Source organism: Schistocerca cancellata, chromosome 4, assembly GCF_023864275.1.
Source record: "Schistocerca cancellata isolate TAMUIC-IGC-003103 chromosome 4, iqSchCanc2.1, whole genome shotgun sequence".
Classification (NCBI taxonomy): domain Eukaryota; kingdom Metazoa; phylum Arthropoda; class Insecta; order Orthoptera; family Acrididae; genus Schistocerca; species Schistocerca cancellata.
Genome location: NC_064629.1, coordinates 28730736 through 28754579, shown reverse-complemented (window position 1 = coordinate 28754579; position 23844 = coordinate 28730736). Strand labels below are relative to the sequence as shown.

The 23844-nt window shown below is 42.8% G+C and overlaps 1 protein-coding gene across 1 annotated transcript in view; it reads left to right on the top strand.

Moving 5' to 3' along the window:
• Positions 1-831: 831 nt before the first annotated feature.
• LOC126183222 (potassium channel subfamily K member 1-like) overlaps positions 832-23844 on the top strand; it is a 233974-nt gene continuing 210961 nt past the window's right edge. Inside the window, exon 1 of the mRNA XM_049925004.1 lies at positions 832-1055. Within this exon, the coding sequence (XP_049780961.1) occupies positions 842-1055 (214 nt within the window). The 5' untranslated portion in view covers positions 832-841. The remainder of the gene's footprint in view (positions 1056-23844) is intronic.

Sequence of the window (23844 nt, the reverse complement as noted above, 5' to 3'; positions counted from 1 at the left end):
GCACCAGAGGCAGTCCAAAGGTGAATGTTTGGTGCGCGCTATTGCACGATCGAATTATCGGGCCATTCTTCTTCGCTGAGACTACCGTCACATCTGCAGTGTATCTGGACACGTTGCAACTGTATGCTGCTCCTCAGCTGCTTCAGTATCACCCCGATGTCTCGTTTCAGCAAGACGGTGCACCGCCTCATTGGGGTTTGGACGTCCGTGCCTATCTCGATATGACCTTTCCTGGGCGACGAATTGGTCGTGATGGGCGAACGGTTTGGCCTCCACGCTCTCCTGACATAATCCCATTAGACTTCTTTTTATGGGGTTATGTCAAGGACGAGGTCTACCGAACAATCGTTGAATCGGTCCCTCCAGTGATGTTGGCTAATGTGTGGACGGAAATTGAATTACCGAGGGTGCTCGTGTGGAAGTTTACTGATGTCTGAAAAAAACTTTGATAGTTTGTAAACAATTAGACGCCAGTTTCATATTTGTATCTTACTTCTAGCCTGACTTATCAATTTATGTAATCAGGGAAAGACTTTTCGGACACCCTGTAGTTCGATTTCTGATCTAATGTCAAATGTGATCTCCAGTCAGCAACGTTTATCCGTCAGTCCCGTGTGCGCATTCTCGAGCGGTAATTCGCATACGCTCCTCACCGAAGGTCAGCGGGACAGTGGTGCGGTTGCACAGGAGTCGTCTTACCGGTGCGAGTGATAGATGCCGAGGACGCGAAGCTGAGGCAGGGAGCGGGTGATAAGCGGCGGCGTGACGTGTGCAGCGGGCGAGCCGGCGGCGTCCGCTGCGGCGGCGGCGGCGGCCAGTGTGTGCCGTGCGCGCGCGCGCCATGCGCCACGAGTGGCCGAGCGCTCGGCCGCGGACCGTGCTGGGCGTGCGGCGCAGCTCGCTGCTGCTGCTGCTGTACGCCGCCTTCTACTGCGTCTACCTGGCCGCCGGCGGCTTCGCTTTCGCCGCCCTAGAGGCCCCCGCCGAAGACGAGCTCAAGGAGCTTCTCGCCATCTCCCGGCGCCGCTTCCTGGACGACCACCCCTGCGTCACAGGTACGCTTCCGGTCGACGGCGAGGCCGTTAATACCGTCCGCTCGCTTTGCGCTCGCCAAATATACGACGAAAAATTACGGGATTATCTTAACGAGTCAAACCTGTGAGCGTTGTTCGTTGACATATCCGATGTGTTTCGGTGTCTGTGCGTATCTTCGTACGATCGAGTGCAATGTACGTTCGCGGTTAAGAGTACGAGAGGACTGTGAAAATTTCTCCACTGCCCAGTGAGAAACTGCGATTTTTTAGTACCTTTTCTGACATATCGTCGACGAACTACAGTAACTGACTACCAAAAATTAATCTATAAACAGTGCTCGTTGCTTCTTATACACTGACGGAAAAAAACGCGACACCGAGAAGGAGTTGTGTGACATAAACGAAAGTTGGTTGGTTGTTTGGTTGGTTGTTTCGGGGAAGGAGACCAGACAGCGAGGTCATCGGTCTCATCGGATTAGGGAAGGACGGGGAAGGAAGTCGGCCGTGCCCTTTGAAAGGAACCATTTGCTGGCAAGAGGGAGAACCAGCTTTCATCAGAAAACACAACAGACCTTCATCCATGTGTTCTCGCTTGACACCACCGAAGTGGCAAATGCCGGTGGTTTGGGGTAAGTGGAGCGATTTAGGGAAATCACGGAAAACCTAAATCAGGATGGCCGGATGCGGGATTGAACCGTCGTCCTCCCGAAAGTTGGTGCGCATGTTTATATATCTGAAAGATTACGTCTATTCGGATTTCGCGCCAATCGCATAACAGTGGCGTTAGTAACGCCACTATGGTGATGCAAATCAGCCTCGCTTCAAATACACGCTGTCACAGTTTTGAGCGTTAGTATCGACGAGATTGGACGTGATGATGTTAGTCGAGAATGCCCTTAAGGCGACAAAGAAGCCATTATCAGATCTCACTCATTTTCGACGACGTCGTGTAATAGGGCGTCGAAAAGCTGCGATATTGCAGAAAGATTTGGCAAGAACGGAGACACTGTACGTGACTGCCGATAGCGGTGGTCGCGAGGATGTACGGTCGGAAGAAGATCGGGCTCCGGACGGCCACGTGGCACTAACGAGAGGGAGAGCGTCGTGTTCGGTGTGGGGCTTTCTTCGGTGCATCGTGCTGCAGTGACACAACGACCTGTTACAAATCGGTTACTTCGAGGACAGCTCCGAGCGAGACTGCTGTAGCGTGCGTTCCACTTACCCCAAACCACCGGCATTTGCCACTTCGGTGGTGTCAAGCGAGAACACATGGATGAAGGTCTGTTGTGTTTTCTGATGAAAGCTGGTTCTCCCTCTTGCCAGCGATGGCCGGGTGTCGATTAGAAGGGGGTCACTTGAGGGCCTGCAACCAGTCTGCGTGCTAGACACACTGGACCTACACCTGGAGCTACGGTCTGGGATGCCATTTCTTACGACTGCAGGAGCGCATCAGTCTGGTGATTCGGCCCGTTGTGCTGCCATTCACGAACAGCATTCCAGGGGGTATTTTCCGACAGCATAACGCATCCCCACATACTGCTGTTGTAATTAAACGTGCTCTGCAGAGTGTCGATATGTTACCTTGGCCTGCTCGATCACCAGATATCTGTCTCCAGTCGAGCACATACGGGACATCGTCGGACGACAACTCCAGCGTCATCTACAAACAGCATTAACCGCCCTATATTGACCGAGCAAGTGCAACAGGCATGGGACTCCATACCACGAACTGACATCCGGTACCTGAACGAGACAATGCATTCACGTTTGCATTCCTGCATTCAACGGTCTGGCGGTTACACCGGTTATTATTGTATCAGCATTTCATATTTACAATGGCTTATCTCGCGCTTTCATTAACGTGTGATCTTGGGGATGTTAATCACTTAAATATGTTACCTAGACAAATCTGTTCCAGAAATTTCATTAGTCTACGTGAATTACTTTTGGTGTTGAGTGTTACTGACGACCGGTTTCAGTTGAAACAAGTTGAGATTAGAATATCCACGGTTAGGTGAGAGCCTTGTAAGCACTGATGAAGTAGTGCCTTGTACTAGACAAGAGTTATTTCAAATTGTTTATTTTAAACGGCTGCCTGCCACCTGCTTCATCAATACTGTCATTCATGCCACCTCACCATAGACATTTTAGATGGAACATCATTGAACTGAAACCGATTACCAAGATTGAATAAAAAGCAACTTAGACTGTATCGAGATTAGTTTCTGTTTCTAAATGTCAAAATTCCCAAATTTTTTGACTTTCTCTCCTTTACGCCCGTGCACTTTGTCGTATTTTACTTCCAGGATGTACATACCAACTGTGAAATGTGATTCTGAAAGTTGTGAAAAATATTAATCTCGGACTGTTTCTACCCCTTTATTGCTATCAAAGGGTCTTCCAAACACAAATTGGTTTACGTGTGGAAACAGATGCCAAAACAAGTAAATAGAGAGGATTCATCAAAAATTCGTTCTCTAAATCGGTCGTTATTCACACTGACAAAGCACCTTTGTGGGCCGCTACAATATCCTTGAGAAAGACTTTTACTTCATCAGTCCAGTACTCGCCCAACATGTCGTTTATACACTTGATGCAGAAGACTTGCGGGATGTTCGCAAGCTACTTTTAGCAATATACGAGAAAACTGATAAGAAGAATCCCTATTAAATCCCTAGAAGCAGTGACCACAAATTTTCTTGCAATTGTAACAATCTGTTTTCAGGTTTACAACCGACAATTTTAACTTCTGCCGGAGCCCACACGATAATCACATGCGCCTAAGTTATGACGGTGTCCTGAAATCGAGAAGGATGCGCAAAGTTTTGTGATCTCGGAAAAAGACAACATCTTTTAGATATAAGCGGGGATACGTAGCTTCCCAAATGCGTATTGTTTTCTCACAGTTCGCAAAATACGTTTCGTTTGTGATCACAAAATTTCACTCAATCATCTGGGTTTTAATACGCCGCAAAAGTTTATAAGGTACGTGAAATAACGGTTATTTATATTCCATTATTTAGCTCATAGGAGAACAAATATTACTCTCTCTTGCTGCATCGTCTTTTGATTAGAAATATTATTTGCTCCGGTATTCCGTCTACTTGACAGTTAATATCCAAAGCAAACTACATCATCCAACTCAAATCCGAATAGAATTTATTTTCTGTGGCTAAAATGATGGAAACTGACACACCGGTTATGCCAAAGGATCTATATTGTTGTTCTAGAATAAGAAATATAAAGGCACAACAACGAAAAACACAGACTTTAACAATTTTATTCCTGTTACCCTTACCTTAGAAACTGAAATTTGTTGACTGTTTTTACCTTTGTTTTACATCGAAGTGCTACTTGTAAGTTGTCAGCAGAGACGAAGATTCACAGCAGCTCTTATACGCCGTTAATTAACATACAGCAATACTATTATTGTTCTATATTCTACGTCGAAGTTTACAGACGCACTCATAAGCTGCAGAAAACTTAGTTGGGTTTCACGAACAGAGAAAGGAAAAGCAAAAAGACTATTCTTCCGATCTACCATGAAGTGAAAACATAGAGAAGCGAACAGCGCTAAGGGCGGCTATACAGCATCTATAAGGAACGTACGTTACAGTGACGAGGTTTATGAAAAATAAAGGTCACTAGATACAGGTCATTACGACACTCGAACAAGAGAACGAACTTGCTCGTAGCGAAACTGGATTAACCCTCTCGCCTTTTACGAGAAAAACTTATATGATGATAGCCTACCGAAAATGAGTCCGTTGCTTTTCTGAAAGTACTTAAGTGCTGTGTAGGCTACATATCCACGTAACGAAGCTTTCTCAGGTCCACCGTTACACCTGGCCAGTCCTGGCACTTCTCCAAGCCTGTTGACCTCGCTCACGCGCAGTTTCTTCGCAACTCAACCAGCGCTTGAGTGAACGAGCTGTGACGACTGTAAGTTGGAAACCCAGTAACATTAAAATAAAAGAGAAGGTATACTCTCTTGCAAATTCTACGTAAAAAGGACACCACCACCTCGACACTCGCAATTTTGTACTGCCTTTGTCTACGTTTCTAATCTTGTCACACAGCTTCTCCAAATGTTCTTTTACGTACCGATCTACGACTCTATCTGCTCTGTTTTGTTCAGCTACAGTGTTCATCTTTTGTTGGTATATTTTTGTAATAAAGTAAACTAAGTACCCGCTTGATGTGCGGAGTAATTTTATTTATACGATTTTTAAAGTAGACGTGTTGTGTTTGTTTAGCCCAAATAGATAAACTGGAACACCGTGCAATCACACAATTCTTTGTTTCACACTGTTTATCAACAACGCAAAATTGTGCTCCAAAGGTCAATCAACATGCTGCTAAACAGGGACTCAGTGATCATAAGGCCGTGACATTGTCACTGTAAACGGCAGTAAACAGGAATATAAAGAAAGGAAGGAAAACATTCCTACTTAGTAACAGCAACAAGAAACACACTTCAGGTTAAGTGAGAGGTAAACATGAAAATTCCATCTCCAATACTGACAATATTGAGCAACAATGAACAAAGTTCAAGTACTGTGCAGTACGAATTAGACAGGTACGTGCCGAGCAATGTTTTGAAAGATGGGAAAACCCCGAGGTTCAACAGCCGCGTTAGGACGCTGCTGCGAAAGCAAAGAGATTTTCACTGCAAATTTGAAGTATCCGAAGGCTCACAGACAACCCAAATCTGACCGAAGACAAAATTAGCGTAAAGAGGTCCATGCGTATCGGTTCAACAAATTCAAATGTAAAATATTAATTACCGACTTGACGGATATCCTAAGAAGTTTCAGTCTTGTGTTAAACTATCTGGCGTACCCGGTTTCTTTGCTTCTCACGGTGCCCATTCTCAGGCTGTTTAAACACACTATTCTACTCAGTTTGTGTGTTGCAGGTTAGATAAAAATGTTATCTCTCTGTTTCTAAGTAGAGAGATGGTTGAAAATCTGTTTGTTTATCGAAGACTGACAGCGACTTTTGTGCATCGAGAAGAACCGTAGGCTAAGAACATAACAGCAAATCAGCTCGTGGTAAGAGAAGAAAGTCACTATCCAGTGATCTGTTCCGCCGATCGGGATTCGCAACACGCACTGTAATGCAAATACGACACCAGAGAACTCAGAATTCAGTCCGCTTCTCGCGAAACCGGCTTCGCAGTCCAAGGTGAACGGGACCAACTCGTGCCCAGAACACAACATCCAAATATCTGATTACGTAAACAACGTTTTAGCACTACGGCATGATGGCTATGTCATGGATTATTCACAGACGAGAATTCAAAGAAGTAATATGGTTCGCTAACTTATCCTAAACTTTACCTCGTACAAAAGAAAGGGCGGAAAAAAGCGGCAGACTGCTATTCCCTACCACAGGTAGAAAGAGAAAAAGGAGATTTGGACTTAACACCACATTCATAACGAAGTCACTGAAGACGGAGCACAAGTTCGTATAGTAAGGAGTCTCTTCAATGGATGAATCTCAGCATTCACCACAGGTTATTAAGGTAAACTCTAAACCTGGCTGACCAGATGTGAACTGCACCCCGGTTTTCTAGAATACTTACAACTGAGCCACTTCATTCCGTACACCAAATAAAAACATTTGGTCTTCTATTTTCCTTTGTGCGCTAACCTTCTTGGCTTTTAACGGACTATCAGCTCATATTCAGTATCTCGAAAAATATCGAAATTCTGTGGTCGTAAAAATGGAAAAACGATTCAGATTTAATGGCCCATGACGACATAATTTGAGACGGGGGCACACTTTCGGTTTGGGTAAAGAAATAGTCCTCGTCCTTTTCATAGGATCCATCCCGATATTTGCGTCAAGAGATTTAGGGGAAGCCATGCAAAACCTAAATGTGGATGGTCAGTCGAGGATTTTAATTACCTTAATCCCGAATGCGAGGGACCGAGCGAGGTGACGTAATGGTTAGCACACTGGACTCGCATCCGAGCCGACGATGGTTCAGATGCCCGTCCGGCCATCCAGATTTAGGTTTCTCGTGATTTCCTCAAATCGCTGAAGGCATATGTCTGAATGGTTCCTCCGACAAGGGCACGGCCGATTTCATTCCCCATCTTTTCCTAATCCGAGCTTGTGTTCCGTCTCTAATAACCGCACAGGCTATAGGACGTTAAACTCCAAAACTTCTTCCGAATTCGGGGCATTTCCTTAACCACTGCTACACCTCGAATGGTTTCTGTCCTCGTCTTTAGAAATGTAGAGCCCATAGTATGATTATGATTCTTCATGGACATCACAAAGGAAGGAAGCGTTGCAGCGTACAACGAATGCTAAATAACTTTCGAAAAACAATTCGTGAATTGCATGTGCAGCCTATCCGGGAAAAATCACAGCTGAATAACCTATAAAAGGTAGCATAAATCCATTTTTTTTACATATGTAAACGATCTGACGGATAGGGTACGAACCAACTTGCGAGTGTTTGCTGATGACGATGTAGCGTATGGGAAAAGTGTCGTCTTTGAGTGACTCTTGAGTGACACTGCTAAGTGATATGAAATGGAACGAGAACGAAAGATCGGCTATAGGGAAGGCGAATGTCGACTTCAATTTTTGGGAGAATTATAGGAAAGTGTAGCTCATCTATGAACGATGCGGTATGCGTAACACTTGTACGCCCCATTCTTGAGTGCAGCTCGACTGTTTGTGATAGCTGCCATCTGGGAAAACATCGAAGCAATTCAGATATGTGCTGCTAGGTTTGTTCCAGGCATGTTCGATCAGCACGCGTTTGTTACAGAAATGCTCATTGAACTCAAATAAGAATCCGTCGAGGGAAGAAGACGTTCTTTTCGAGGAAAACTACTGACAAAATATGTAGAGCCGGCATTTGCGACAGACTACAGGACGGTCCTACTGCCACCAACATACATCTCGTTTAAGGATCGTGAAGACAAGATAATAGAACTTAGCGATCGCTCCATTTGTAAGTAGAACAGGAGTGGGAAGTATGTATGTAGATGAAGTTGAACCCTGATCAGACATATGAAATGATTTCATTAGTTTATAATAAATTATGCGTCTAAATGTTAAACTAATAACTTACAGTGACGTTTCTTCAGTGAACATGCCATGTGATTCCCCAAACGCCATGTGCCAGCAGTGGGTGCTTTGCATTTTCGTGGAACTATATAAACCAATTAAATGTGAAAACATAGTAATCGAATTATGTCTGCTTATTAAACACTAGAAAATGATACATCGTAATTTTCAGGTTATGCTTTCATGTCGCAATACAGGAAGACACGCAGTTGGTATAAAAGTCTTGTGATTTCGATTTTATTGGACAAATTAGAGTTGGAATTTTGTGCTTACATTCATTTCGTTTTATATTTACCGTCTCAGATAATTTATCATCAAATACTAGATATTTTGTAAACTGAGGATGGAGGAGGAGAAAGGAAAGGAAAGGGAAAGAACTATTGACGTCGGCTGCATCATAATATGTATCATAGCTGTGGATTCCGCGTGGTGTCTGTTCTTTCGGACATGTCCGAAGGAACGGACGTCATGCATACGTATAAATATTAACTAGTTATAAACTGATATCTCTGGTAATATTGAAATCTGTGAGATACTGGTGCGTGAGACTTTTGTACATATTTATACGACTTACGACGTATCGTCAAACAAATCAACTCAAATAGCAACCTAGGTTTGTTGCAATGTCCCTGAACGTGCCCCTCCTAAGACGTACAGAAAAGCATCGAGCACGTCTGGAGGATATCTGCAATTTATTTCTCAACCAGGATACGTCGGTCCCACGTAACTTGAAAGGGAAATTTCTCTTATAAACTGATTGTGGATTTGTTCTGACATGTTTGAAACCGCAATCATGTGTTTTATGCTATATACTGTGCATTCTTGAGAATACTGTTCGCCGAGATATGTAACAACAGAATGGGAGCCCTTCACTATATTATCCTTGTGCAGATGTATGCCATACGCATTTGTAAGAAAAAATGGTTCAAATGGCTCTGAGCACTATGGGACTTAACTTCTAAGGTCATCAGTCCCCTATAACTTAGAACTACTTAAACCTAACTAACCTAAGGACATCACACACATCCATGCCCGAGGCAGGATTCGAACCTGTGACCGTAGTGGTCTCGCGGTTCCAGACTGTAGCGCCTAGAAACGCTCGGCCACCCCGGTCGGCCATTTGTAAGACCAGCTGCAGTTAGAGTTCAACTACATATACATGTCTACACAAGTGCCTGGCAGAGGATTCATCGAACTACTTTCAGACTACGTCTCCACCGTTTCACTCTCGAATAGCGCGCGGGAAAAACGAATACTCAAATCTCCCCGGGCAAACTTTAATTTCTCTTATTTCATTACGATGATAGGATTTGCGCGTTCAGAGGAGGAATCTGGTGATTGAAATTTCGTAAAAATATTTCGCCGTAACGGAAAACGCCTTTGTTTTAATGATTGCCAGCCCAATTCGCGTATTATGTCTGTGACATTCTCTCCCCTAATTCACAATAATACAAAACGAACTGTCCTTCTTTGAACTTTTTCGATGTCCTCCGTCAATCCTATCTGGTAACGATTCAATATCACGCAGCAGTACACCAGAAAAGAATAGGCAAGCGTATTGTAGGCAGTCTCTTTAGCAAACTTGTTGCACCTTCTAAGAGTTCTGTCACTAAAACACAGTCTTTTGTTTGCCATAATATTGTATTTTCAATTTGATCGTTCCAGTTTAAGTTGTTCATAATTGCAATGCCTAGGTATTTGGTTGAAGTGATAGTCAACACGGAGGGAACCAGAACACCACCGACAAACTTTCGGAGGTGGTAGAACGCACCGAAACAAGAAAAAATGTTTAGTAAACACAGGCTCTAAAATGTATACCTTAAGAGGTATGAGCACTTGTTCATCTCCGTTACTATGAAACACATCACTTCTAATGAACAAATGCTCATAGCTCGTAAGGTATGCATTTTGGAACCCATTTTTACTGGACACGTTTTCTTGTTTTGCTCCTTACTACCTCCTCCCAAAATATGGTAAACAAAGAGCTTGCGCTAGAAGAGATGTGTTTAACAGTATCGAAAATGAACAAGTGCTCATAACTCGTAAGTTGCGCATTTTAGACGCCATGTTTACTAGATTTTTTTTCCTTGTTTTGGTCCATACTACCACCTCCGAAAGTTTGTTGGTGGAGTTCTGGTTCACCATGCATATTCCTTTCAGTACTCATGTGAATCACTTCACACATTGTTCATTATTTAGAGTCAACTGCCACTCTCCACACAATACAAATATCTTATCGAAATCATTTTGCAATTAGTTTTGATCTTCTGATCACTTTACCAGACGATAAAGGATAAAATCTAATGTGTTGGCAGAAGAGCCAACACCGTGTAGCTAGAGGAGGCCGAAATGCACGTGTTTAAGCTCACGCAGACTGGCGTGAGGTCTGGAACAGTTATGGGAATTTATAATAGCAAATAAAGTACGTAGTTGATGTAATACTTAACTTTAATCCATAATTGGTGTACATCGCTCTTGACGATACGTAAGTACAATCTCAATATAAACTGGTAATGGCGCCTTGCTAGGTCGTAGCAAATGACATAGCTGAAGGCTATGCTAACTAGCGTCTCGGCAAATGAGAGCGTATTGGTCAGTGTAGCTTCGCTAGCAAAGCCGACTGTACAACTGGGGCGAGTGCTAGGACGTCTCTCTAGACCTGCCGTGTGGCGGCGCTCGGTCTGCAATCACTGACAGTGGCGACACGCGGGTCCGTCGTATACTAGCGGACCGCGGCCGGATTAAAGGCTACCACCTAGCAAGTGTGGTGTCTGGCGGTGACACCACAAAATCTTCTGCAGGCAATATAAGACGGCTGCTAAGATTGTATTCTAAATAATTTACACAGATTACGAAGAGCAGACGGCCTGCACCATTTCCTTGGGGAACGGCTGATGTCACTACTTATGTTTCACTCGATGACTTTCCATCAGTTAGTACGAAATGCGATCTTTCTGACAGGAACTCACGAATCCAATGGCACAACTCAGACGATACTCCACAGGCAAACAATTTAATTAGAAGTCGCTTGTGAGGTACGGTGTCAAAAGCTTTCTGTAAATCTACAAAAATGGAATCAAAGTGTGAATAAAGAGCTGGTTGTGGTTGACAAGAATGATATTTTCTGAATCCGTGCTGACTATGTATCATGTATGTATTCTTCGAGGGAATTCATAATGTTTGAAGATAGTATATTTTCCAAAATCCTACTGTAAATCAGCGTCAATGAAATATCTGGAAGCCAAACAAGAAGTTTCCAGATACTCAGAAAGTACATTAGTCTGGCGTTTAATACTCGGTGATCCTCGGTAGTAACGTTACATACGTGTTCGTACAAGGCTGAACGAACAGAGTCTCTTCGCTTACACATTAATGTCGGAAGATGCTGAGGAAGCAGAGTCTGTAGCTCTCTCCATTCAAAAGAGAACGCACAAGTGACGACACGCAAAGGTTTGCAGAGATTCGTGCGTCTGTGAAAAGATCTCTGCGCGAAGCATGCAACTACCACTGTCACACCTTAGCAAAAGGTCTGGCAGAGAACCCGCGAAAATTCTGATACTATGTAAAATCGCTAGGTGGGTCTAAGGCTTCTATTCAGTCCCTCGTTGACCAGTCTGGTGTGGTAGTTAAAGACAGCAAAACGAAAGTTGAAGTTTTAAATTTCACGTTCAAGAAATCGTTCACAGAGGAGAATCGTACAAACATACCGCCATTTGACCATCGGACAGACTCCCGTATAGACGAGATAGTAATAAGCATCCCTGGCGTAGATAAACAACTGAAATATTTGAAACTAAATAAATCACCAGGTCCAGATGGAATACCAATTAGATTTTACAAAGAATATTCTACATCATTTTGCACTTTAGGCAAACTTCCAAGTGACTGGAAAAAAGTGCACGTGACTCCAGTATATCAGAAGGGCAAGAGAACGGTTGGTTGGTTGGTTGTGTGGGGAAGGAGACCAGACAGCGTGGTCATCGGTCTCATCGGATTAGGGAAGGATGAGGAAGGAAGTCGGCCGTGCCCTTTCAGAGGAACCATCCCGGCATTTGCCTGGAGTGATTTAGGGAAATCACGGAAAACCTAAATCAGGATGGCCGGACGCGGGATTGAACCGTCGTCCTCCCGAATGCGAGTCCAGTGTCTAACCACTGCGCCACCTCGCTCGGTCAAGAGAACGGACTAGCAAAATTACAGACCAGTATCCCTAACTTCTGCTTGCTGCAGAATCCTTGAACATATTCTCAGTTCGAATAAAACAACTTTCTTGAGTCTGGGAAGCTTATGTCCACGAATCAGCACGGTTTTATAAAGCATCGGTCGTGCGAAACTCAGCTTGCCCTTTTCTCACGTGATATACTGTGAGCTATTGATGACGGGTAACAGGAAGATTTCATTTTTCTGGATTTCCGGAAAGCATTTGACACGGTGCCCCATTGCAGGCTGTTAAGGAAAGTACGAGCATACGGAATAAGTTCACAGATATGTGAGTGGCTCGAAGGCTTCTTAAATAATAGAAACCAGGATGTTGTCCTCGACGGCGAATGTTGATCAGAGACAAGGGTATCGTGAGCAGTGCCCCAGGGAAGTGCGATAGAACGCATGTTGCCCTCTGTACGAATAAATGATTTGGGGGACAGGGTGGGCAGCGATCTGCAGTTGTTTGCTGAAGATGCTGCGGTGTACGGTAAGGTGTCGAAGTACGATAGTAGTACATTGGTGTTTCCTCTAAAACTCTGACACTGTTCGCTACCTAGAATAAGTACCCTATGTGCTTTTTAATACGCTTATGAACGCACTTTTGCACTAAACAATGAAGGATCCCAACATTCAGCTACATATGGATGTTAAAAGCTGCTTAGTAGATTATTCTGTACAATACATACTGTCGAAAAAACATCACAGATGGTTGTCTATGTTTTAGCTGTTCTGTCAGAGGGTGGGATTAGAGATTAGGGAACTTCTTGTTACCGTTGGCTCTATTGAGATCCAGTCCGGCGTACATTACGGCTAATACGAAGCTGCGGTTTTAATTAGGGAGTAACTTTCCGACTTACGTAAGGACAGTAAGGCGTATGTGTTTGGAATCACGTGCTGCGGCTGCCAGCCGGTTCCGTGGCTGGCAGAGCGGTAAGCGCGGCGCCATGGTTGAGGCGAGCTACATACGTGTTAGCAATCAAATCACGTCTCATTTAGTACAATAAAATCCTTCATTGCTCAGTGAGGATATCAGAGGGTGCTTCGATTCGGACGCAGCTGATGGGAACACTGTACCTAGCCCGCATTTGCGTCTTAGCGACTTTTCGTCCTCGTACAAATGTGCAGTAATTGGTGCTAAAATTCGTGAGAGTGTTCGAGACAAGACCGTCGCGAGGCCATTTCTCACAAAGAACTCAACAACGATGCGATGATCCAGAAGACTGAATATAAAGAGAGCCTAGGGTCAGTTATTTCGTCTCGGGTGCGTTTTCGAGGTCCCACATGATCGACAACACAGTACTTCGCAGTTTCAGCAACGTTTTTTTTTTTAATCATTTCTTTGCTTACACAGAGTTTTGGGCGGATTCGTAGAGGAAAATGCAGTTCAGTGATTTTATTACTGGAGTGCTTTCATGCCACAAAACTAAGTATGGCTAGAACTTCGCATTTCATGCGTTCTGAGTTATAGGTTGGCCTGCAAGTGAAAATCATCGTAGGCTGGCCGGGTGGAAAAATTCTTTTGCGTTTTGGTCTGTGATGGGTACTCTTGTTAATCGACAACTGAGAAATTTCGAACGTAATTAAAGAGGTGAATTGTGTATGCGGGTAAACATTCTGAAATTTTCACTAAAGTGTTGTGGCACTTGGCGGCGTTAACAGCGAACCTTGTGGTATTAAGAATAATTGTTGACAGCTAGAAAATCACGAACAACATAACGTGATAAAATTATTGCTAGTGACTTTTCTTTAAGTGTAATGCTTTGTTACTTGAATTATTCTTGATGGTTTTTGAGTGGAGCGACATGCATTGATGAATGATATCAATTATGAGATTGAAATGGAAGGTTTATATTTAGTCTATACTATCAATTTTGGCGTATGGCAGTAATACATCAGCCTGTAATTGCAAAATCCTTCAAAAACAGAAGACTGCTCAAGAGAGAAGTTAGTAGTATGGATGTTGTGATTACTACTAGTGACAGGGATCCACACGAATGGCTCGGAGAACAGACTCGAGTTGATGTCTTATTTTTCCAAAAAGTAAGAAAAGGTCAATACGATCAACCGAAGAACGCAGAGAAATCGCATAGAAATTGTGCAGCGTCAGCCTGGACAGGTACAGCTGAAGACTGCAATGCGTGGAAAATTCGAGAGAATTCTGAACCGCTGATGATGATAATTCTTCTTCGCAGTTGTCATGCAATGAATCGTATTATTTTACTTTCACCGTCGACGCCACTGTCAGTCGTTACAAATTACTGTTTTGAACCTTGAGCTGAAATTAATGTGTTGTTTGTAGATATTTTTTATTCTATCCATAGGTGTTTGTGTTCCCATCTGCTGTCTTTTCCTATCGATGTTGCCACAGGTGATCACAAGGACCCATAACTGTGAAACGTCACTCAAATTCTGTGAGGTAAACTCAAAATTGTAATTAATAGTACGAAAGAATCGAAGATAGCAACAGTAACACGGTGTAATTGATTGCACGAATATGCGGTAAGTATTGATATGGGATATATATTAGTGTTATTTTCGTTGAGTCTTGCAAACTGTTTGTAATACCATGAACGACTCATCTGTAAGCTTTCTGTACAGTACTAATATGGTTTGTTCCAACATCTCAGCGACATTTCGCTGACACTTTTTTCGCTCACTGACATTTCACTGACACCTTTTTGGTCGTTTTCACATCACTGAAATACCTCCTGCAACGTATTTAAATTGCACTGTTCATGTTTAGTGTTGTTACCAGGCCCGATACCTCTACATCTACAGATTATTTCGTGATTCACAATTAAGTGCCTGATAGAGGATTCATCGAATCACCTTCAAGCTATTTCTCTACCGTTCTGCGCTCGAACAGTGCGCAGGAAAAACGAACGGCTCAGTTTTTCCGTGTGTGCTCTGATCCTCTTATTTTATTACGATGATCATTCCTCCGTATATAGGTCGGTGCCAACAAAATATTTTCACAACTCGAGGACAAAGTTAGTGATTGAGATTTCACGAGAAGATCCTGCCACAAGGAAAATCGCCTTTGCTTTAATGATTGACATCGCAATTCACGTATCATAGCTTCTCTTTTTCGTGATAATACAACATGAGATGCCCATCTTCGAACTTTTTCTATGTCCTCGGACAGTTCTACCCGATCCGTGTCCCACACTGCACAGTAATATTCCAGTAGAGGGCGGATAGGTGTAGTTTAAGCAGTCTCTTTAGCAGACCTGTTGCATTTTTTGAGTTCTGCAAATAAATCACAGTCTCTGGTTTGCTTTACTCACAACATTATCAATGTGATCGTTCCAATTGAAGTCATAAGGGTACATAAGGGGCGTGAACAATGTCAGATTTTGAGTGATCACTATGAAGGACGCTAATGTATCACGTATCCGTGCAAGTCGGCGTTATCAGCACCTGGCAGAGTTTGAAAGAGGCCTCATTGTAAGGTTCCCATCTGGGCAGTTGGTCGAATTATTCAATATCCAGATTTGTGGGGAATTCGGGTGTGATAGTGGTTCGATGTTTCACTGCATGGGAACGCGAAGACAGGCATACGTGTCGTCAAGGTTCCAGTCAACCAGGTCTGATCACCACGAGGATCGCCATATTGTGCGCCAGATACTTAATAATCTGTTCATTTTTGGAACACAACCTACGACCAGCTTAGAGACAGAAGTGATGACACTTTCTGCAGGACCTGACCATCATTTTGCAGGACAATGCCCAAGCACGTACAGTGCAAGCTGTTACTGCTTTGTTTGACTGATGAGTTGCTAAGTGCTATACCACCCACTGCACTCCCCTGACTTAAGTCCTCGTGAGTTCACCCCGATTTCTAAACTGAAGGAAACACTTCACGGCATTCGCTTCGGAACTGCTACAAATTCGTCAGGCAATAGACCGCGCCGCTCGAACTGTCAACACAACTTCCACGTCGCTGGCAACGGGTTATACACAATGCTGGTGACTACTTTGAAGGTCAGTAAAACTTTGAAACACGTATCTATGTTGTACGAGCCGTAAATAAATAGTTGCCACTATTAAAGTTCCAACCCTCATATGTTACTGATCGTGCGATAGTTTCGTGGTGCCGTTTTTCAACGAGCAATTGCTCGTCCATAGATGGTACGTGCCTATGAACTGTCTACGTAATGCCGAGCTACTTACTTGACCAAAAGATCCCCAGATCTCTTCCCAGCAGAAATTATGTGGGATCAGCTCGTACGTCAACTCCGTCGCAGTACCAGTAGCTACGATATTAGGGATCAATTACAACAGCTGTGGGCCCGCACGAGCGACTGGCGCGAAAATTGAATGGGCATCATTTTTAAGATATAGAAACACGCGTACAAACGTTCGTTTATGTCGTACAATTCCTTCTTGGTATTTGTCTTTTGTATCAGCAGCTCTTGTCTTTCTTTCCGTGTTTGCAATTAAACTATCGGATATAGGTTCCGCCTATTATGCAAAAACACTGTTTTTTCTTGTTATCCAAACACGTCATCATCAGTGGATTTTGTTTATCGAAAACTGTACAAAATGAACATATATTAGGTTGTAAATGATCTAACAAAGTGAGTCCTCACTCTGTAAGGTGAATTACAACCTAAAATATGTTCACTTTTCACATTGTTCGATAAACAAAGCCCAATGATGATGACACACATGTGCCGGAACATGTTTGAGTAACAAGAAAAACAGTGTTTTTTCGTAAAAGGCGTAACCTATTTCCAATAACATCCTCTTTGGAATTGCGATTTTTTTTCGGTAGTGTATTTTCCATGGGTGATCATAACATAGATGGATATAGTGTGTGTATGTCTTACAAAGCTGTATAGAAGGCACATCTTTTAGCAGTTCGCATGTTCCCAGTGATACGTTATAGGGATTATTACTGAGACGCCAAATTCTTGGTGAACTGTGTTTCGTCCCTATATAGAGAGATAGCTCCAGTCTCCGAAACTTTCCAGTTTCGGTTCAGTAAATGGCACTGATGATAACATATCTGCCACTCCTCGTAGCAACACACTTTAGCCTAGCAATTACGAAATCTGCTCACGCATCTGGCCCTTTCTTAATTTACTTTTTACAATACCTCCATTCAAATATTTTACGTAATTTTCATTTTCCAGCAGTTATTGTTTGCATGTGTTACGGTATTACGTGTTATATTCGTTCTGGTCACCGACAGACGTGTCATGACTTCTATTTGATACGTGGCTCGCACGTCAGTGACAGTTATTGTGTACAATCGTAAGTAAAGTTACCGGCTGATTCCACAGTTTATATGGTGTCCACAGCCGCACTTCGGCATGTTGGATGCATCTCTATAAACAGGTAGATAGTTGTAAAGAAGTCCGTATGTGAGACCCTCATTTGACTTTCCCTGGAGGAGATATTCAGTGTTTCGGATCCTCATCAAATCGGTCTTAAATGCTCAGAAGAAGTCGGAGATGTACTGCTAGTATAGCGACTGGTCGGTTTTATCGATGCGGAAGTGTTCTGCACATGAATGGAGAAAGTAAACAATTGTCGAAAGAAATACGCAATGTTAGTTAATTTCATAGAGAAAAATGTTAGAAAGAAACTTTATAATAATTCTTCTGGCTACTTCATATGTTTCACATAATGACTGTAAACACAAGTTGTAAGTAACTATGAGTATAAGGAAGCATATAGGTACTAATCTTTCCACCGTTAAGTAGAAAACTAAGGGCAGTAACTTATAATTAGGCCAAATATGTTTCGCCATTCACTGAAGAGCGGTTTGCAAATATTAAACGAATAGATACATGCGTAAGTACTTCTACTTCAGATATTATATCGTTCAATAATATTTTTTCATTCTTTACAGTATTTATTTCCAAAAGTAAATACTGGATGTAATATTCTTTAAACCTCTATATTCAACTATTTTTGGAAGCCCATGACATACGCCAGAATTCTAGAAATATTTTTTGAGGCCCATGACATAGCCAGAAGTCTAGAACAGAGAGATAACAACTGTGCCAGATAACAATAGCACCATGGACTGGAGCCATATGACTCTCCCCTGAAACCGATAGATTACACCTCTACATCATTACTCCACAAGACACCTTACAGTGTGTGGAGGAGGGTACTTGGCGGTACCACTATAGTTCCCCATCTTTCGTGTTCCATTCGCGAATAATGTATGGGAAGACAGTCTATATGTAATACTCCGTATGAGCTCTAATTTCTCTGGCTTTCTCGACATCTTAATTTCGCGAGAGGTATGTAGGAGAAAGTAATATGTGGCCCGTCTTTTATCAGAACGTTCGCTCTCGGAATTTCGCCAGTATGTCTCTCCGGGATGCACAGTCCCGTGACGAAACGTGTGGCTCTTCCTTGGATCTTCATCAAATCTTCCATTAATCCAGCCTGATAAGAGTCCCAGACTCGTTGCATTTGTTCAGGGCAGACGTCCCATGACACCTGTTCAAGTTCATCGTTGATCCGTTCACTCAGTTTTTTTTTTTTATTACGGCGGGCAGCTAACCATCTAACCGGGAACGCTGAGCTACTGTGCCGGCGCCACTTGACCACCATCGACTCTAATGTACAGAACCTAAGCACAGATAGATCAGTCACATAATAGATGTGTAAAACTTCTCTTGCCACTATCTCAGAATTACCATAGTAGTGTACCTTACTACTTGCACATTATGTTGTTTTAATGGCCTACTAAATGTACACGAAGTTTGAAATAAATCCGTGATCCCAATGTCGTGGTCTCTCATTGTAAGTACACACTTGCCTACTGAATAAGCTCATCTCAATGTGTAACTATTCTTCAGTAAATAACTCGGACAACACATACTTCTGCAAATCCTTACAAAACCCGTTCAGAACTTTTTCGCATTTTGCTTTGACATTTGTTCAGGCGCATTGATCGCCTTGTATTGGTACCTCACACAGCATCAGCTGTCATGCCTTACGTCTTGTATATCGAAATCGCCTTTGTATATCGAGGAAGTCCAACCGTTATGGATTCATTCAGATGACGCCGTTAAGTACATTTTGAGCTTTCAAACGTTACTGAAATCGTTGAATATTAGATTGAACCTGTAGCCAGTAAAACACAAAAGGTGCGGAGTGTACGGCATCATATTTCCTTAAACACTTCAATCTAATGTCATCTATTAGGGAAAAAGAGAAACACTTGCGTGGTAATCGATTCCCAACCATTTCAACGTATTGGCAGCACGTGATTACAGGGGCTTCATGCAGGCATCAGTGCCATGATATACCTATGGAAAAACTACTTGGATAACATGCTTACTATGCCAAAAAGTAATGAGTACGAAGGTAATTCTATTTTGTATCAGTATTATTATGTGTCGAATATAGTTTATCTATGAGAGATCATATTCTAAATGTCCATAGATGTTGCGAATACCCCCAATTTCTCTTGAAATATACGAATACCTCAGATCGGATAACATATAATTGGTAATAACATTGGTAATAAATTGATATAAAGGGAGATGTATCCTCTATAAACTTCTTCTTTTACATTTTCTACATTGCATTGCATTAAATCATTACATTTTTCAGCAAAAGCGAGGGCCATACGGTGTCACTAATCTGTTTTGTTGTACTGGAAGAATTTATTTATAGCGGACGTTAAAAGCGGCATTGATCTGCAGTGGAGTGAAAAACGTTAGTGGATTACCTTAAAACAAAATGAGCTTCGTAATTATTTTAAAACATCTTTCGTAATCCTGTAATCTCATTTCCGTTTTAACATGTTTATCGATTCATTTATACGACTGGAAAAGCAGAAGACGGAAAAGTCTCTACGCGCCACATGACGTGACATATGCACAGCACGAATGGTCCTTCAGCTTTACGCCAGGCCAGTAAAAATTTTTATATAGGGCACACGGCACATAAAAAGTTCTTCGTGCCGTGTTAATGGAATTAGCTCGTAGGGCTGAACTTCATCTGGTGTTCGCGTTTAGACGTGGCCAGAGCAACACATGTTTCTACGTCCAATAATGGAGCACAGGTTTTTTGTAGGAAGCAGATACGAGGGTTTGAGTTTAACTTCAGTTAGAGAACGAGAACGTTAGATACGGATAACACAATTTAAGTGGAAACAAAATTGTCGTGTTCTTTTCAATAGAACCAGTATGACATTCTTTGTAATATATTTATGATAATAGCTTCCTGGTATTGTGCATATTCCACACACGTTCGATTCATTTGTACTGAGAATGTGTTGTAAATTGAAACGTCGCAAACAAAAGAAATAGAAACTATACTTCTAAACTGATAAATGTTAATTAACTCCCATGTTGCCATCGTTAGTTGAAAACTCATCGTACACAATTACTTAGCACCTCAGCCTACTGGCTATCAACTTTGCGACAAAGAAGAATATAAAAGTTATTGCTCCTCATTTCACTCGCTGCAATTTAAGCTGTCTCTTAGGTTCCTCCCTAACCACGCACTCGGAAATCCCCACATATTTGTTTCATCCTTCGTTCTCCAATCAGGCGGAAATGTAAATAACGTCGAATAGTGCAGAAAATATTTGTATTGCATTCATAAGAAAGTTCCAGAATGTGTTAACAACTCTAAGACGAAAATAAATATTAACATATAGCGGGCTACGAATCTACATTCTTCGGCTCCGTAAACCACAACATTATACATTACACTAATGCTTGGTCATCTGATTTTAGTCTCCTGTCTTGGTCATCATAGTATCTCCTGAAGACTTAAATCGTTGATGGGCTATTAACTGACTAATGAAAAGGGTGACGTGTCTGTGATAAATGTTCATTGCGCCATTGCTCTGAAACGACATACTGCAAGCTATAAAACAGATTATCCATATACGGCAGAATGAATATGACGGCTGCCGCATCGGTTGTGGATATTGCATTTTGAGATGTGTGATAACCCCTCCAAGATCATCTGACCTCATTCATCTGGATTTTTCTATCTGGGATCATCTCAAATGGAAAATTTACAACATTTTCCTGAAGAAAGTTGAAGAACTGCAGCGGCAAATTGTACAGATTTGTCAAGACGAGATGAACCGAAGATCTTTGAATGAGCTCGTATCCCGCGTCCGACCATCCTGATTTAGGTTTTTTGCGATTTCCCTATATCGCTTCAGGCAAATACCGGGATGATTCCTTTGACAGGGCACGGCCGACTTCCTTCCCCATGCTTCCCTAATCCGATGAGACCGATGACCTCGCTGTTAGGTCTCTTCCCCTCTCCCCCCCCCCCCCAGAAAAAAGGAGCTCGTATTGTATTTACATTCGAGGACGACACTTGGAACACCTCCTTAATTAGGTTCGAATGTACAGCAAATTGTAGCCAATAACATGCTGCAGCAGTATTGTCTTTCTTGTTAAGATAAGCCAAGGTTGTAACTTGACCCCATTAGATGAGACACATTTGTATTATCTAGGACAATATTTCGTAATGAACTCGGCGGGTGGTAGCCACACATTAAAAATCATCTCACAGACTGTTCGTTTGAGGAAGTATGTTTACTGGAACATTTTTGCTGCTGTTAAGATAGATTTTCATCTGTGTCAGTTTTCGCTATTAATTACGACCCACACTGTATAGAGTCCGTCGCTTAGGGAAGGCGATGCCTGCCCCAGTGCCTCCTGATCGTGAGTTATATGATTTTACACGAATCAGTTAGAGTAGTCATTTATGAATCTTCACTTCAGCCTCTACACTTTCCTTACACGTGTCCGTAAAATTGGCAGAGTGCGGTGGATGCTGCCGCCATCCAGCACGTTTACGGCTTCCGCTGTGCTCTGTCGTAAATTACCCCGCAAACTACTCGGCAGCAGCAGAGTAACGAAGTGAATAAACGCGCTAAACCAGCAAATGAAGTCCACTCCGGAACAGTGTCCGGCCGTGTCGAGCCGTGTGCTGCTTTACGTAACGTGAGCGACGCGCGGCGCCTGGTTCAAGGCTCTTCTTCATCTCAGCCTGTCCCAAGGTCGAGCGCGTGGGATTCGACGCGCTCCCAATTTACGTAGGAATGTTCGTGTAACTTTTGTAATTTCGAATAAAACGGGGCAGGAATTCTGTAGCGAAATTTTGAAAGGGGAAACGAGGAATCAGCGAAGCCATAGACACTTAACATATTTTGTAGCATTCGATGGAGTCATATTTTTACGCCACAATAGCCGCTGTTTGTTTTATTCTCCCGTGGTTATTTTCGAGGTAAGTTCGGTGTCATGTAGTAATCGTATAACAAAATCGTGCTATCTGTATAGGATCCTCATTTCTCACAATATCCTATTGTAAATATAACACTACAAGGCTGAAAACTGAAATGTCTATGTTAACCCATTTACTACATTTAAATGCGACACAAGTTCCGGGAGGCGTAAAACGAAATTCGAAAACTGTTTTTCACTGTCATATTTTCACTGAGGTGACGAATGTCATGTGATACCACATAATACCGTGTCGGACCTCCTCCTACCCGGCGTAATGCAGCTACTCGATGTATCACGGACTCCACAAGTCGCTGGAAATCCCCTGCAGAAATAGTAAGCCATGCTGCCTCTATAGCCGTTCATAATTGCAAAATTGTCGCCTGTGCAGGATTTAGTGCACCAACTGACCTCTTGACTATATCCCATGTCGAGCTATCTGGGTGGCCAAATCATTCGCTCGAATTGTCCAGAAAGTTCTTCAAACCAATCGCGAACAATTGTGGCCCGATGACATGGCACAGTCTCATCCATAAAATTTCTATCGTTGGTTGGGAACAGGAAGTCCATGAATGACTACAACTGGTCTCCAAGCAACCAAAAATAAAGATTTCCAGTGCCATGTAGGCACAACCCAAACCATTACTGAGCCTCCACCAGATTGGACATTGCCGAGTGGATAACCTGGATCCATGGGTTCGTGGGGTCTGTGCCATACTCGAACCCTACCATCAGATCTTACCAACTGAAGTCGGAACTCATCTGATCAGGCCACGGTTTTTCAGTCGGTTAGGGTCCAACCGATATTGTCACTAGCCGAGGTGAGGCTCTGCAAGCGATGTCGTGCTGTTAGTAAAGGCAGTCGCATTGGTCGTCTGCTGCCATAGCACATTAACGCCAAATTCCGCCCCCTGTCCTAACGGCGTTCGTCATACGTTAGGTCCCACATTGATTTCTGCAGTTATTTAACGAAGTGTTTCTTATCTGTTAGCAATGACAACACAATGCAAACGCCACTGCTCTCGGTCGTTAAGTGAAAGCCGTCGGTCACTATGTTGTCTATGGTGAGAGTTAATGTCTGACATTTTGGTACTCCCAGGACACTCTTGATACTGTGGATCTCGGAATATTGAATTCCCTAACGATTTCGGAAATGGACTGTCCCATGCGCCCAGCTCCAACTACCAATCCGCGTTGAAAGCCTGTTAATTCCCATCGTGCGGCCATAATCACGTAGCACACCTGAGTACAATTGACAGCACTGCCAGTGCATTGGCCTTTTATAC